This window comes from Malaclemys terrapin, chromosome 8 (genome assembly GCF_027887155.1).
Source record: "Malaclemys terrapin pileata isolate rMalTer1 chromosome 8, rMalTer1.hap1, whole genome shotgun sequence".
In the NCBI taxonomy this organism is placed as follows: domain Eukaryota; kingdom Metazoa; phylum Chordata; order Testudines; family Emydidae; genus Malaclemys; species Malaclemys terrapin.
The window spans coordinates 30,730,362-30,746,763 of record NC_071512.1 but is presented as its reverse complement, the minus strand read 5'-3'; the positions used below and the strand labels follow the sequence as shown (position 1 = coordinate 30,746,763).

Genomic DNA, 16,402 nt, shown 5'->3' with positions numbered 1-16,402 from the left:
CTTCACCTTTCTTGGTCAGAGACTCACACGTCTCTCTCTCCCCGTCCCTCCTGGGTTTTAGTGCTGCAGAGCTCCATGCCTTACACTAATATACCCTCAATAAGCCCATCTTCCTGAAGGCCCGGGCCTGTGGTTTGCTTTCCCTTCAAGGGCTATGAACAGGGAATTGCCAGTAATTACAAGTTACCGCACAGCTCTTTCTAATCAACCACATTTATTCTTAAGGTAAAACCAATACGGAAAAATATATGTAAAAAACAATAAGATTTTAGCCTATGTGTAGGCTAAAATCTTCACTGAGGTCACCCATCAGCCTTATGGGGTCCCAGTAGGCCAAACTCTTCCAAATTTTTCTCTCAGGTTGGTGACCCTTTGGACAGAAGTTCCTGTCTATTTGGGTGAATCAGAAAGAAGCCTGGGGTCAGGTTGAATTCCACCTTTTTATGCCAAAAGCCTTTCTTTGTTGTTTTCTAGGAAACCCAATTTGAAACAGTATATGCAAACTTCCCCAACGGGATGGTATCTCTCTAGAGATGATTACCACCCGATTTACCTTAATCAGCCCCTCATGTTTTTGGTTCCTGGAGGAGGTAAAAGCAATCCTCTCCCTCAGGAGTTGCACGCAATTCTTGGCCCACAGTGATATATAAAGCATTGACAACCTTCATACAATATGTTCCCCCAAAGATACTACATGTGGTTGCAATATCTGTCTTAATGAGTATGTGAAAACAAATCTTAGGGGCAGTTTAGGCAGCAACATTTGGATGTGACTCTGATTGTCTAATGCCATGTTTGGATTTATTAGTAGTCTTTCTTTGGTAGTTACAGGCATGTACTAATCCACAGTGTATCCAAATTGAGACTAACACTACACTGGAAAAAAAAAACATTAACAGTTTGCTGTAGGGTGACCAGACAGCAAGTATGAAAAATCGGGACGGGGTGGGGGGTAATAGGAGCCTATATAAGTAAAAGACCCCAAAATAGGGACTGTCCCTATAAAATCGGGACATCTGGTCACCCTAGTTTGCTGTGATGTAACTTCTTCTTCCCATGCTTTTCTTGATTTTAACAAATTAGTTTTTTTCAGCTGCTCAAAAAGTGTTTAGCAACTGACATTGTAACATTAACATATATTTCTTTTAGTTGTTTTGGGATGGGAAACCAGCACCACCAATCAACTCAAGATTCTATTCTTTAAGTTGTTCAATAACTGGCAATGGAAGATGTCAAAGATTTTTCTTCTGCATCCAAGTCCTTACTAAAAGTACATATAAAGAAATTGGGGTTAAAGGGAGCTTAAACAACCCAATTATTCATTATTTTAATAAGCCTAATCAGAGTCACGTTGATCTCACCTATCTGACTCTATTCGGTATAATATTTTTCCTGTAGATTTGGTCCAAGGAAAGCATTTTGTCATTTGTAAAAATTCACAATTTTGCAAGATAAATCTAGCTTATTTCCACCTCTTGTCAGTAAATGCTCATTTCAGTGTCAGGAAAGAACACCTCTTAGTTTCAATTAATGATCCAAAATCAGAGAGGAAATTAAATACATGCTGCTTGGAAAGCTATTTCCTTTGTTTGGGGAGATGCCCTCAAATTTTAGAATTCAGAAATGTGTATCTAAATCCAACATGTTAATAGTTGTGTCGCACACTCCCAAATGTCCACAAATAATAACCTTGGGGCTGCATTCTGCCTTCAGTGGTAGAAGTCTGGCAGAGTGGGGCATACAAAATACCCTACTAATGTGAAATTGTTAAATGCCCAAATAATGAGTAATCTGGAACAAAAAAGGAGCAAAAACAAAATATATAAATTAAACTTGAGAAATTTAAATGAATATGTTTTAAAAGGCCAAAGACTATAGCTACAGGTGCTCAGCATCTCTCAGGATCAGACCCCAAGTTTGTACTCCTTTAAACTGTTACCAGAAGCTCACCAAACAAGTTTTTTTAAAAATAAATTAACAAGACAAACAAACAAAACAACAAAACCGCTGGGTTTCCCTATGTGTCCTATTCTTCTGCAGCTATCCTCTGGAAGGTAACTCCACTGGGGCAGAGAACATCTATTTTATGTTTTGTACAGCACTGAGCACAATTTTAGTTATGACAATATTTCAGTCTAAGAAGCACGCAGATTAAAATGAAATAATCAATAATAAAAATCATAGCTATTTAACTGCTTAGCCCTTAAACACACATTTTAAAGGAAACAGGTTAAATGATTAAATGAAATTTCAGAAAGCAATGAAGGCAGGGAAGTAATGTTACTGAAATTAGATAATCAGTCACATGTGAACTCTTCATCCAACATATACATACACAGAGCTATTATGCTTGCTTTGAGTAAGTAAGTGGCAAACAGCAACAGGTCTTTGTGAAGAGTAATAAGATTCACATTCTTCCATTGATATAAAAAGAGACAGAAATGCAACTTTGGGTGTGGGCAGTTGAAGACTATCGACCAGATTCTCAGCTGCCCCAAACGTAGCACCTGGCCTGCACCCAAAGTTGGTGTAGTTCCACTGACTTTAATGGAAGTTTACTGAGAGACCTCTTGAGGCTCTGGCCATGAGGGCATACAATATATGTTAAAAGAGTTTCTCTCAACAGTTCACGCTGTTTTCCCCCCATGCTCTTTCCGGTCTCCTATATTGAACTGTTCTGTGATTGTAGCTAAGGTGAACCAAACTTGACATGAACAATTCGGTTTTGCTCTGGAGATAGTACAGCATAGTTGCTAGAGGCTGATGACCATTAGGTGGGGAGTAGCTATGGCTCCACGGTTTTTACATTTTTCTAGGCGGAAAAGTCTGCAAGAATTTGTAAAACAAATAGTAAAACTTCTTTTGTTTGAGGAGGTGGCATCAACATGCAAACTGTAACTCACACATTATTACAACTCTAAATTCAGGGTCATCATTTCCACGGCAAAAGGCCACCAACTTTATGATTCATGAGGCAGAAAATTCTAACCAGACCTCTATACCAAAAGCTTAAGCATTCAACCATTTCAGCTAAAGTAGAACCTCTGTCAGTTTTAGTCATCTTAGTGTTTAAGACAATCAAATTGACATCTGCAGAGGTGATATTGCATTCAATAGAGGACAGAATTTTTCAATGCAATACTTTTACTTCAACTTCCTAGTGAATGTGAAAATGTCATAAACTGTAAAAACATCTGAAATTTTGTTTGCCACATAGTTCATTTATATCTCAAGACCAATATAAAAAATTGCTTTTGATAATTAAGATGTACACAAGTACCAGCAACAAGGTAGGTCTTCCACTTCTCCTAATTCACATGGAATTCCAGTATATCGAGCTCCTAAGTAAGCTGTCTGCACAGATTCAAAACAGAGATGTAAAAGCCCTCCTTAGCAAGTTATTACACAGACTGACTAAATATCTGGCACACCTAGGAGTCTTTTTAACAAGGGGAACCAACCACATATCTGAAATAGAAACAACTGCCAGTTACCAGCAACAGCAAATCCTAGGGAGCAGTCCTACTGTCATGCAAGGAATGGATTATATGGCTACAACCAAACATTAATCACGTCATATTTGTCTGGGTTTAGGAGACATTGTTCTTTTACTATTTCTATAATGGGTACATTAGTATCTATTAGTAATTTCCTATTGCAAACAAACTATTAACTATTTAATGTGCTATTAGTAACTACTATTATCATTTCCATAAAGACACATTAAGGATACCAATCAATTTGCAATGAATGCTATCTGCTAAAACACCTTTAGTGCTCTGGGTGCTGCCAGCTAACATCAGGCACTAAATCAAAGGAGTTTGCAGACATATTAAGCTGCCAGCACTGTCAGGAAATAGCCAATATTATACTGTTTGATTTTTTTTCCCCAAGTGAATTAATTGCACATGAAGGATTCCTAAATGACTAGCCTTGGAGACTATAGTACTGAATACATAAGCTTCCTACATCTTCCCATCCAAATGCCTCAACCCTGTCCTGAAAGATAATGTCAAAGGGCAAGAGGATAGTTCAGACTTCACATGTTTTCCTCTCTTAGATTCTCAACAAGGAACCATATCTGAAAGGATAGGCTGATGGTTGAAGCACAGCAGTGCTATCCAGGAAATGTGTTCTATTCACAGCCCTGCCATCAACCTTAGCTAACTCACCTAATCTCTCTGGGCCAGATTTTAAAAGGTATTTAGGTGCCTAAAGGTGCAGATAGGGCTGTAACGGGATTTCCAAAATTGCCTGAGTGCCTACCTTTTGAAAACCACACAACATGCCTATCTGCATCTGTAGGGCACTTAAATACCTTTAAAGATCTGCTCAGCCATGTATAAATTTCTTCAGCTGTAAAATGGGCATAAATATCTATGATTGTATTACTGTATAATGTCTCCCTAAACAAAAGCTCCCTGTTGTAATGATTATTGTTTTGTTTCTGACATTTACACAGCAAGGATTTGTAAACCTATTAATACTGCCTAAAAAATAAATAGTAAATATGTATTTCATTGATGCTTTTAAATGAACTTTGAGGTCCTCATGGGGATGATGATATTAAACTACAAAAGTTATTACCAGTGATGCCATTTTACCTGAGTAAAATGCTACTGTTAGCTAAGAACTTATTTATAAGAAATACTGGCTGAAGTGTCATACTACTACTAATAGCAATACCTAGCTTCTATATAGCACTTTTCATCCATAGATCTCAAAGTGCTTTACAAAGTTACATAGTCAGTATCACTATCCCCCATTTACAGAGGGGATTTATCAATAGCCAGTGTGTAGTCAGTGGGCAGTGCTTCTCTGAAATGATAATTCTGTACAGGGATATGAGTATCTTGATAAATTCTAAACTAGGAATAACTAACATACCACTTAAGAGGCTGCACTTCACTACCTTACAAATTCAGTGAAACACAGGTAAAAGACTGGCATAGAACAGCATCTTAAGCAATTGCTAATATCTATATAAATATTTAAGAATTGATAGGTATCTACAGCACTTTATGGTACCGTTTTATCTTGTTCAGTTAGCTTAAGAGCCATGTTAGCTAACATTCTTTTACATCATTGTCCAACTAGCTATAGTTTGTGTCATCAAAAAAATACAAAACTATCCACTGAGACATGATGACCCTATTAGCATTAGCACACAATACTCTACTTAGAAACTGAGCAATGTATTTAATTAATTTGTTTATTCTTGCTGGGGCAAGTGGGGGAGCAGGATTATGTAAGACAATTAAATTTTTTCTATATTTATTGCCATAGTTGGAGCACATTTCCTGGCTCACATGACACTGCTGAGAAAAGTAGCAATAACTCTTTCTTTTTCAAAAATACATTTCATGCTAACCGTAAATAAAAATGCATTCTCAGTTGCACCAAGAGGAAGGCCCAGAAATATACTAAGCAAACAAATGTTGGAGAGGGAAGGAATTACAAAAACTGTGCAAAACATCTGCTTGCATTTATCTTTGATAACTGCCACTATTAGCACTACCAGTATTATTGGCTGAGAGGGGATGCTGAATGAATGTGATGCTGAATGAACAGAGAAAATCTAACAGAGGCCAATTAAAGTTGTAGCATAGTAAGGACAAAAATACCTATTTTAAAATAATATATTTTATTGAGCATAAATCCAAGGTTTTGGTTTATATAGAAATCTATTGCTCTTTCAGGAATATGAATACATGGCCAATCATACATTCTCAACCCGGTCTTGAGAATATCAGAATTATAACTATAAATGCCCTCAGTGTAATCAACACACACATGCAAAGAAAACTTGATTGAAGGCAAGGTATGCGGGGGGAAAAAGTGCATTAAATAGCTAGCATGATCTTTGACTAAAAGCATGTCCTTTTTCATAATAATTTAAATGGACGTAATATATACAGTATGTATTACAACATGATTGTCTAAACAAATATGTTCTGCTTTCTAAAATTCTTTTTAAAATTATATATCGATAGGTATCTTCTCCCCTCTGCTTTGAATATCACTGATATTAACACAACTGGGAATTACATTTGTTTATCAAAGAGTGTCTAGAGGCCAAAATCACTCAAAGTTATATCTGTATAATACCTCTTAAACCAACGGAGTTACAACTTTAATCAAGAGCTGCACTATAGTACATATTTAATGATTCCAAGTTTTGGTGCTTCCACATAGTAACCAAAAGACATATTAGCATAGACACCGACTCCATGGGTGGTCCGGGGCTGGAGCACCCGCGGGGAAAAAATAGTGGGTTCTCAGCACCCACTGGCAGCCCCCCATCAGAATCTTCCCCTTCCCCCAGTGTCTCCTGCCTGCCAGCAGGCCCCACTGATCAGTGCCTCCCCACCCCCGTACCACCCCCCCCCTCTGCAATCAGCTGTTTTGAGGCATGCGGGAGGCTCTAAGGGGGGAGAGGTGGAAGGGCGAGGATGCGGTGTGCTTGGGGGAGGGGGAAGGAAGAGGCAGGACACGGTGGGGGCAGGGTCTTCATGGAAGGGGTGGAGTGGGGGGCAGGGCCTGGGGCAGAGCCGGGTTGAGCACCCTCACCCTCCCCGGCACATTGGAAAGTCAGTGCCTGTGCATATTACCTAGATTAATGTTTACTATAACACCACAAAAACAAACATCATACAAAGAAAAGGAGGAAAAGGAAACACTTTGCCAATTTATTTTAATTATTGATTAATTATGTGTTTACTGAGTGAGTGTATGGAGTAAATTAATATCTTCCTTTGTTGTAGCCATGTTGGTCCCAGGATATTAGAGAGACAAGGTGGATGAGGTAATATCTTGTATTGGAGCAACTTTCACCAACAAAGAGACAAATTTTGAGCTTACACAGAACTACCAAAGAGCTTTGTGTAAGCTCAAAAGCTTGTCTCTTTCATCAACAGAAGTTGGTCCAATAGAAGGTATTACCTCACCCACGTTTTCTCTGGGGTAAATCAACAGTCTTCCTACAGCCAGTTCACCTTGAGTTGTCTCTTAGAATATGTGCTAACTACTTGTGCTAAACTATCTGTTCGGTCTCGTATTTAGCTCTGACTCTCTTTCCCAGACCTGAAGAAGAGCTCTATGTAAACTCAAAAGCTTGTCTCTCTCACCAAGAGAAGTTTGTCCATTAAAAGACAATACCTCCCCCACCTTGTCTATCTAGAGGCAGGCACGGAAGAGAACAATGGCTTCAGATAGTTGCTCATCCACCACCACTTAAGGGACGATCTAGAGCCATTTACTTTTATTTCAATGCATCTAGATCAATGCTTCCCAACCTGGGGGTTGCGGGTTTGGTTTAAGGGGCTTGCAAGTGCCGGGCTGGCATTAGGGGGTGGCAAGCAGGGCATTAGGGGTACAGGAATCTGGAAAGGTTGAGAACCACTGCTTTAAAGGGGCCATGTCATTGAACAGAGGTTCACTGGCCTCAGGCCCCACTGCCCTTAAAGGGAAAGAACAAACCACTTCCAAGAAGCTCACATACCATAGTTTGGGAACTTCTGCTCTGGAGTAAAAAGGGACCTGCCTAGGGTCTATGCCAGGGCATGGCAAGTTTCAAAGTAAGAGGCATATATGTAGGCCTATTGTGGTTTTAAAAATCATTTTTTTATTTTTTCCCTCTCTCACATGTTCTGCTCTGCTCCTACTGTGGTATTAAAACAATGCTTTGCTTGGAGGAGGCTGTCTGATCATTGTATATACTGTTCATCACAGACTCTCCTTGTAAAGAACTTCCAGGGCCAAATTCAGCCTAACTTGCAGAGAAATCACAGTCCAGGGCCCTTTATAAGTCTAAGAGTGGGTGAATCTTGTGATTCCACCCTCAGAAAGGCCTCAGAGAGACCAGAACAAGGATCAGAGGTACAACAAGCCCTGTAGTCATGACAACATACATTATAAAACATGATCTTAGATACACAGCAACTACGTGCATTGGTGAATTAAACAAGAATAAACTGCACCACCTACACACTCAGTTTCACATGAATATACAGGACACAAAGTTCAATATTGATAAGTACAGAAACAAAAAGGACTCCTAATTCCCTGTAACTGCATCCAATAACCATTAAAAATAAAATATGGAAATGAGATTTCTATATTCAATGACAAGGAGAGTATGAAATAAACAGCTGTTATTAATACAGAGATTAACAATAACCATTAGCCATCAAACTGGCCATTTGCTTCAGTGACTACTGCATGAAGACACTGGAACAGAGCCACTGTGCTAATTAAGCAATAACGATTGAAGCACAAAGCATTTCCTGAGGATTAATGAATGGCTGGCCAGGAAATGAGGGAGAAGAGGAGAGCTGATGGCCTGAGGCAAGTTAGAAGGTCATTAAACCCTTGGCAGTCATTAATCCCCAGAAAATGCCTTACACCAAAGTCATTATTGTTATTAAAAGATTAAAATGTAAAAGTGGCTGTATGGATTTTGTTATGCGTGATCTGGTTTAATTTGGTACAAATAGCACATTTCTATAAAATAGCCAGTGAGAATGATTTATGTTCCATTCAGCACGTGAAATGTAGTGCAAAAGCATCAAAATATTGCTTTATTACTGGGAAGAAGAAGAGATATTATATACTTCGGTTTGGACCATGCTTGTCCAGAACAGGTTTTGATGGACCACTTCTGGCAGTATTAAACTAGCTTTTAAATTTAGATTCAAACACCTCCTGAATTTTGGGGAGGTCGAAATCCAGATCAGGATCTCATTTGCGTCTTGAGCCTCTCTGTATATAAAGCCAGAATAAGGAATGTATGACATTTCCACAGCTTTATCACTATACCATTTCTGTACATAATAGATGGCAACTCCATCCATTATGGAGGTGGGAGAAAAGGAAAGACAGTACAGAGAAGATAAAACACTAAGAAAGAAAGATTTTTAAAATAAATAATTTTCTACTACAGGTTAGGACCCAAATCTGTGATCTTTACATAAGCAAAACTCTCATTGACTTCATAACTCTGATTATTATAAACAATGTAACAAAGCCCAAATATTACAAAGGCAGTAGATCATTTAGCGCTAGATTAAACAGTACCCACATCATGTGGCTTCTCATAGATTCAGGTACAAATCAGTGTGAATAATTGCCATCTGACATAGCTTTCTCCTCTAGCACAAGTGCTGTGCTCTGCTGACAACTTAAAAAGCTCTACCTTTACTGCTCCCATTTCAATTTCTTTGTAAAAGAATAACTTTAAAACAGCCCAACTGCCTGCAAGCATAGCAGATGGGTACAGGAAGTGGGTAATGCTACTGCAAGATTTGGCGTGTATGTGCAACTAAAGATTATTTATGCACAAGAACTGAAATAAATAAAATCATTAACTGGTGGAAGATGGGAGATATCAAAGCTGGACATTATAGTTTTACCTTTATTGCAGCAGAGATTTGGTGCATGTGTGTACACAAGCATGTGTATACGTGTATATACATGTGCACATGTACGTAAGAGAGTGTATGCATTGTGAGAGTGTGGGTATAGTGCACGAGGGGCCATGATGCAAGCTTCTAGCTGCTACCATAACACAAAGAAATTTAGAACTAATGCAATCTTTTTTTTCTCTGATGTTGGCCCTATGGAACAGAGTTTTTCTTTTTTCTCCCTGCAGTGAAGTAGAATCATAGAATACCATAGAATATCAAGGTTGGAAGGGACCTCAGGAGGTCATCTAGTCTAACCCCCTGCTCAAAGCAGGACCAATCCCCAACTAAATCATCCCAGCCAGGGCTTTGTCAAGCCTGACCTTAAAAACCTCTAAGGAAGGAGATTCCACCATCTCCCAAGGTAACCCATTCCAGTAATGTTATAGGTAATGTTATATAAAACTCTTCCTAAAAAAATGTTTTCATTTTTGTAATGATCTATACAGAATGAAAGACTAAAATTACATTAGCAAAAATTAACATCAGAGTGTACATCTCTGTACTAGCGGGGCACATCAGGCAGCAGACTTTCCTGTATCTGTCATCCAATGGCACCCAATAGCTGAGAAATATACTAAATTGGTGGAGAGAGTTAGCAGGGAATAAAAAGGACAACCAGCAAGGTATTTTGCCCTCAAAGGTTAAACCTACCTTTGTGAGCTATGGTGGGGATTGACTTTCCCAAATGTATTCCTTCCCCCTTTCTCTTGAGCAGCTACTCTTATAGCGCCTCTCCTAGAGGAGATAAGTAGCACTCAAGTTAACCTTTTGATCACCAAGGACCAAATAGTGTCCCTTGCATCTTGTGACACACCCTATTGCACTCTCTCATAAGTTCTCATAAGCTAAACATTAAGCATGGGCAGTACTTAGGTGACACAGGAAGTCATGCTAATGAGTCAGCAGATGGAACTCCAATCCACGTTAGCATTACCTCCATCATGTTCTTAGGAGATACAGCTAAAGGCTCATCTCACATGAGACATAAGAACAAGCCCTTTAACAATTAGGATCATTAAATATCTCATTTAATTTTTCACATGAGTAATGCTGGCTAGCCCTAGGTTCTATAGTTTACATTGTATAAGCCTTTATTCCTTATCCTGAAGTAATCGATTACTTCTGGCTTTAGCAGACTGTATCACAGCACACCATCATGTAGTCTGCATATGCCATATATTAACAGAATAAAAATTTAAAGCTCAGTTTAAAGTTTAGGTTGTTTTGGATTTTAAACTGGTCACTGGTTCAGGATTGTATACTGCACATCTCAGGCCTTGGGCCAATGTATTTTTCTTCGTTTAACTGGGTTTTTTTGGTAGGGATTCACATTTAGGAGCAAGAAGGAAACATTTTTCTGACAGGTCATTTTTGGGGGGGAGGTGGGGGGAGGGAGAAATGGGTAGCTATCAAAAGCCACATAAAAGATTGGAAAATTCAGAAGAGAGAGGGTGGAGATAAATATGTGACCAAAGGCACGTGATACATTTATTTTATCACATGACATCACCACCACATGGCATGTATATTCACACACATGTGCTCTATACAAGCTTACTTTTGAGAGTAAGAACTCACACAGATGTCAAGAAGCCATTATATTTATGCAAGTACATCATAATAACTGTTAAATATAATGTCAAAATAGCTAAGGTTGAGACAATCTCTACAGCAGCACGATAATTGGAGTAGGGTTGCCACACACCTCCCTTTTAATATTAGATCAGACATTATCTTCTGTCATATTGTATAAGTATTATTTTCCCCATTTTATAGATGGAGAAGCTCAGACACAGAATATGAATGGTGAGGATGGAGAGCTCTCCTGTTGTCAAGTATAATTCACAGTGGCAGAATTTGTAACTGGATTCCAGACATTTTCTTGTCAAACCACTTGATTACAGGCATAAATCAGATAGCTCAAGTATTCTGATCTTTGCCCTCAGTTTGAGAGTGAAGACTGTGTCCACAAAAGGGAGACTGAGCTCCAGCCCTTTTAAAAATTAGCCCTTGAGGGTTCCCCGAGGAATTAATGTATTAGATCTTCTACTGGCTTGTTAACAGAACCCGGGAATCATGGCTCACATTCAAATAAGTTTAGCCTAGTAAGTGCTTATAAAGATGAAGTTTTAAAATGTAATCCATTTTAACAGAGTTTAAATTTCCTTTACCAAAACATTAACAGTAGCATTCTATTTTAATTGTTTTCAAATGGCTTTTCTACAACTAACATGAGTATTTTGACAATTTGAACAGAAAGTACTAACCCAATGTGGTTTAGATATTAAAATCCAAAATAAAGGTTCAGAACAGCTCTCCCTTAATGTGTCCAGAACTGTTTTTTCCAGTAGCTTTATCATGAACAATGTGCAAAGCCAATAGATTCCTGAGATTTGTGTCCCGATGCGCAGAGATGAGGATAGAAACTATTATTTAAGAGCAGGATGTACAATAAAACGATCTCACTTTAGCCTTCCTGGTGTTTGAAATTTGCTCAGTATGTGGGTGAATAAAGAGAATGTACAGTATGCATGTACACATGCTGCCAAGGTGAAGCATGATGTTCTTGACATGAACCTGGTATATATCAACATACAATTTCAACCCTGGCAGCTTGAGTGAAAGCAAATTTTAAAACTATCACTGGTCTAGGACTGACAAAAGCCAAGCCTGGCCTTCAGTTTTGTAAAGTTCATTACTTGTTTCATCTGACTCTGAATACTGTTGGGGAAAGAAAAGGAAAATGTTATTTTTGTGATAAATTATTGTCACAACTAATATAGTGGCTATCGTAAATTTTCTGCCAAGCTTGGAATGTTGCGGATTCCAGGCAGATACCATAGCCCAGTGGTGAAAGTGTAGCTGAGAAAGGGTTAATAGCGTGAAGTAAACATTTTTGATAATAGCTGGCAATTTATTTCATGGCTGCAGAAAAAGGATTTTTCCCAAGGTTATAACACTTCTGTGCATAGTAAACTGATATCTCTACTTATAACAGACACATTGTTTTCTGCTTATGATTGCACTATTGTCTTAACAATTTTTCAGCAAGGTAAAGCTTACTGTATAACCAAAATGTTTATAGATATTTTATGAGACTGGAAAGAAAAGTGATAAAATGTAGCTTAATAGAACAGACAGATGTAGGCACATTTCTTGGAAGAGAGAATTATGTGTATATGAGGCATACTTAGGGTTACCATATCTAACAAATAAAAAAAGAGGACCCTCCACGGGCCTTGGCCCCGCCCATTTCCCCACCCCAACTCCGCCCCTTCCCACCCTAACTCCGCCCCTCCTCCCTCCCACTCCCAGCCACGCAGAAAGGGCTGCCCGAGCGCTACCGGCTTCACGGTTTGCCGGGCAGCCCCCAGACCCTGCGCCCCCGGCCAGTGCTTCCCCAGCGCAGCTGGAGCCCGGGAGGGGAAGCACCCAGCCGGGGGCGCAGGGTCTGGAGGCTGCCTGGCAAACCGTGAAGCCAGTAGCGCTTGGGCCTCGGGCAGCCCCCTTGCCTCCGGACCCTGCGCCCGCAGCCGGGCACTTCCCCTCCCGGGCTCCGGTGGCGCAGAGTCCGGAGGCATGGGGGCTGCCTGAAGCCGGTAGCGCTCGGGCAGCCCGGCTCTTAAACAGAGCCGAAGAGTCAGGGGAGGAGCAGAGACGCCGTGGGAGGGGAAGTGCCTGGCCGGCATTTTCCCGGACATGTTCGGTTTTTTGGCATTTCCCCCCGGATGGGGGTTTGAGTGCCAAAAAGCCGGACATGTCCGGGAAAAAGAGGACGTATGGTAACCCTAGGCATGCTTTATTTATAAATACAAATCATTTTATACTTCACAGGAGAGAAATTTCACAAGCCTACAAAAGGCTCCACTTGCAACATTTAACTTGATCCACCATCACCGTCTCTGGTGGATCCCAGGCTATATACATATGCACACAACTATATTTTAGAATGCACCTGAGTTGCAAAATAGAGTTCCAGAATTAGATTTGAACCCGAACTTGCTCTAAGTTGAAGAGCTTTCGTGTGCATTTTCCAGCTTCTGGCCATTGCAAACATAACAAGCTCAAGCAGTCAATTTCAGATCTGGAACTGGATTTCTCCAAAGTCCTTGGAGGTCCATATCTGCAATTTCAGGTTCAGATCCATACCTAGCATAAATGTGCAATCCTGAGCACACCGCCAAAGGAAATAAAACTGTTTTATTGAATAAATATTCTGAAAATACATTTGGTTGTGTTCAGATATTTCACAGTAGATAAATATCTATGTGCTTCACAAAGTTGAAATATCATCTTTCAGTTTCCCATTTAAGACATCCCACTAAAATGTTCACATGAGTACTGCAGATGAAAAAATATTTATAGACAGCAGGAAGAAATAATAGTATTCAACAGACTTTTCAATGGTATTCGACAGTGTTCAATTGCAACTGTTGTCTTTTTATTTTCAGAAAACACTTGTCTGCTATTCTGCAAATGCTGACTATCTGGTCTGGACCACTCTCCTGGGGCCAAAGTGTTTACAGATCTCATCTGAATGATACAGTCCTTCAGACATGCTCAGTCTTGTACTTGCATGAATTAGAGCAAGGACCATACATCAATTACTGAATCCTGTTTGATGCTATACATTTGCTTGGTCACAAGCCACTGGCTTTGTTTGGCTATTTGAGGAGATTAGTTTCAGCTGCTAAAGTAGAAAGATGGGACAAGAAGAAAAAACACCACCACCGCAGGAAGAATTTCTGTTCGATATTAATGGGTATATTCCTACAGCAAAGATATGCATCAGGAAAGCAATTGCCCAAGACTGTTATTATGCATGTTATTTACATTCTATGCAAATAAGAAATATTTAAGTGGTCCACAGTTCAAAACTTGAATCTCTTGCGGAGGGTTAACTGTTACCTAAGTAGGCATTAGAAAAAGTGGTTGACTAATTTATCGTTGCAATAGTTAACAGTTAACATACCTTGACTAGTGTAATTTATATTTTTGTTGTAAGAGAAATCAAGATTAGTTTCAGAATGTAAACCTTAAGAATTCCAAATTCTCTGTCCATTAATGTTCTCCTTTGATTGGATATTTAAATTATTTAGTTTATCTTGGTGATTGGTCTAATTAGTAATTTTCTCTGTAACAAAATATTATTGGTAAATGTGAGGAAAAATTGAAAGACTATCTCAAATGGAATAGATTACCTAGAAATATAAATAAAAACCAACAGAATGAAAATAATTAGTTTCCTAATCAATAGTTAAAGTCTTCATTTGCATCTGGGGCATAACCACCAGATGCTGTTAGAATGGCCTAATGAAATGGGTCGCAGAGAAACTTATTACTTGCAGGCCTCAAACTGCGATTCAATGGCCCAGCAAAACAAGAAAATGCGCCCTGTTTTACTCAAACGGAATAGCCTGGATTCAGTTGATTTTATGAGGCAGCCACACCACCGCAGGAGCAAATCTCAGCAAGTCCGATTCAAAGATGATGGTACAAACAAGAAGCCGATTGGTGTCACTGAAATGGACACTAAACCTGCCAAAGACACAACGCTCATGATTGGAAAGGCACAAATATCTAGGCACCATAACCTGCCAAACTATTCTCTCTCATTCCCAAGGGCTCAGAAGGGGCATCGGAATATTGCTATTCAAACTTCTCCCAGCCTTAGGAAGCATTTTCCAGTTTTTAAAAAGAAAAAACTGACAACAAGTAAGTCTTTAATGGAAATGCCAACCGAGCCTGAATGCTCTGTCCAAGTCAACGGCAATCTTTCTGAACAAGACATGTCTTTGGACCTCTCTTATTTAAGAATAACTAAACATTTGGAAGATGGATCTAGAACAGCCAAGACATCCAATCCGTTATTTCAAAGAGAGTGTAAAGCACAAAGCAATGGGCCTATCCACTCAGACTCAGATACTTCCGCAATACTGGAAAAGGCAACTGTTTATACACAGGTGCCTGAATACATACATCTGACTTCTTCACAGGACAACAGTGCTTCCGTTTATGCTTCAGACATGGCCATGGATTTAAATGATTCAGTACGTTCTCCTACTACTATGAGGCAATCCAATGAAAACTATACACTGCCATCCAAATCAGGAAAATCTCCCTCCTGCTTAAACAATACCAGGAACTGCAATGAAATTAATCCACATTATGACTCTTGTGAAGCAAAAAGTGTTTTGGAGTTACCTGTATCCACTAAAGACACTAGCACTAATGAAAACACTCCATTATCACCTCTGTCGAATCAGAGTTCATCACATTGCTTTCTTAGAGAGCATCAACAGCTAACAGAGCCTGAAACAGATTCTGACTGTATGGTGCTGACTAATGATAATCATGGAATAACATCATTGACCAGCAGTAATGAGTCAAAATCTATTCCCTCGTGTCACACTGAAATGGATAAAACTTCTACACGGTCATATGTTCCAGAGTATAGCAATTATTTAGAAGACTTTCACATAAAGTCCCATCTTCCAGGGAATGAAATTAAACCAGAAACCAACAAAGAGATTAGAGACATTAATCAAATTCACTTGGCTCATGGCGAACTATGTGCCCTACAAGGCAGGCTGCAGTCCATAGAGGAATCTTTGCACTCAAACCAGGAGAAGATTAAAGTCCTTTTGAATGTAATTCAAGACCTGGAAAAAGCCAGAGCCCTCAGTGAAGGGTATGGTGTACTTTAATATTAAAAAAACTATTTTGTTAAGTAATTTATCAAAAAGTCAGACATGGCTGTTTACTTTCTTTTAATCTTTGTTACTCAAAATCTTCCTTTGAAATATTTAAAAAAATGTTTGCAAAATCATATTCTCTCTACTGTTTTATAGACTTGAGCCACTAAAGAGCAAGCAAATATCTTTACATTTTGGCATTAATTAGCACTGAGCTTACAAAGCATCGGCTCAGTTAAGGCT

General features: G+C 39.2%; 2 protein-coding genes across 3 annotated transcripts in view; one reads left to right on the top strand and one right to left on the bottom strand.

The window, feature by feature from the left end:
• DOCK2 (dedicator of cytokinesis 2) overlaps positions 1-16,402 on the bottom strand; it is a 500,577-nt gene that overhangs the window by 219,491 nt on the left and 264,684 nt on the right. The window lies entirely within an intron of this gene.
• The window catches only part of INSYN2B (inhibitory synaptic factor family member 2B), a 29,957-nt gene continuing 28,255 nt past the window's right edge, over positions 14,701-16,402 (top strand). For both annotated transcript variants that reach the window (XM_054038082.1, XM_054038083.1), the window contains exon 1: positions 14,701-16,155. In XM_054038082.1, coding sequence (XP_053894057.1) covers positions 14,759-16,155 — 1,397 coding nt within the window. In that variant the 5' untranslated portion in view covers positions 14,701-14,758. The remainder of the gene's footprint in view (positions 16,156-16,402) is intronic.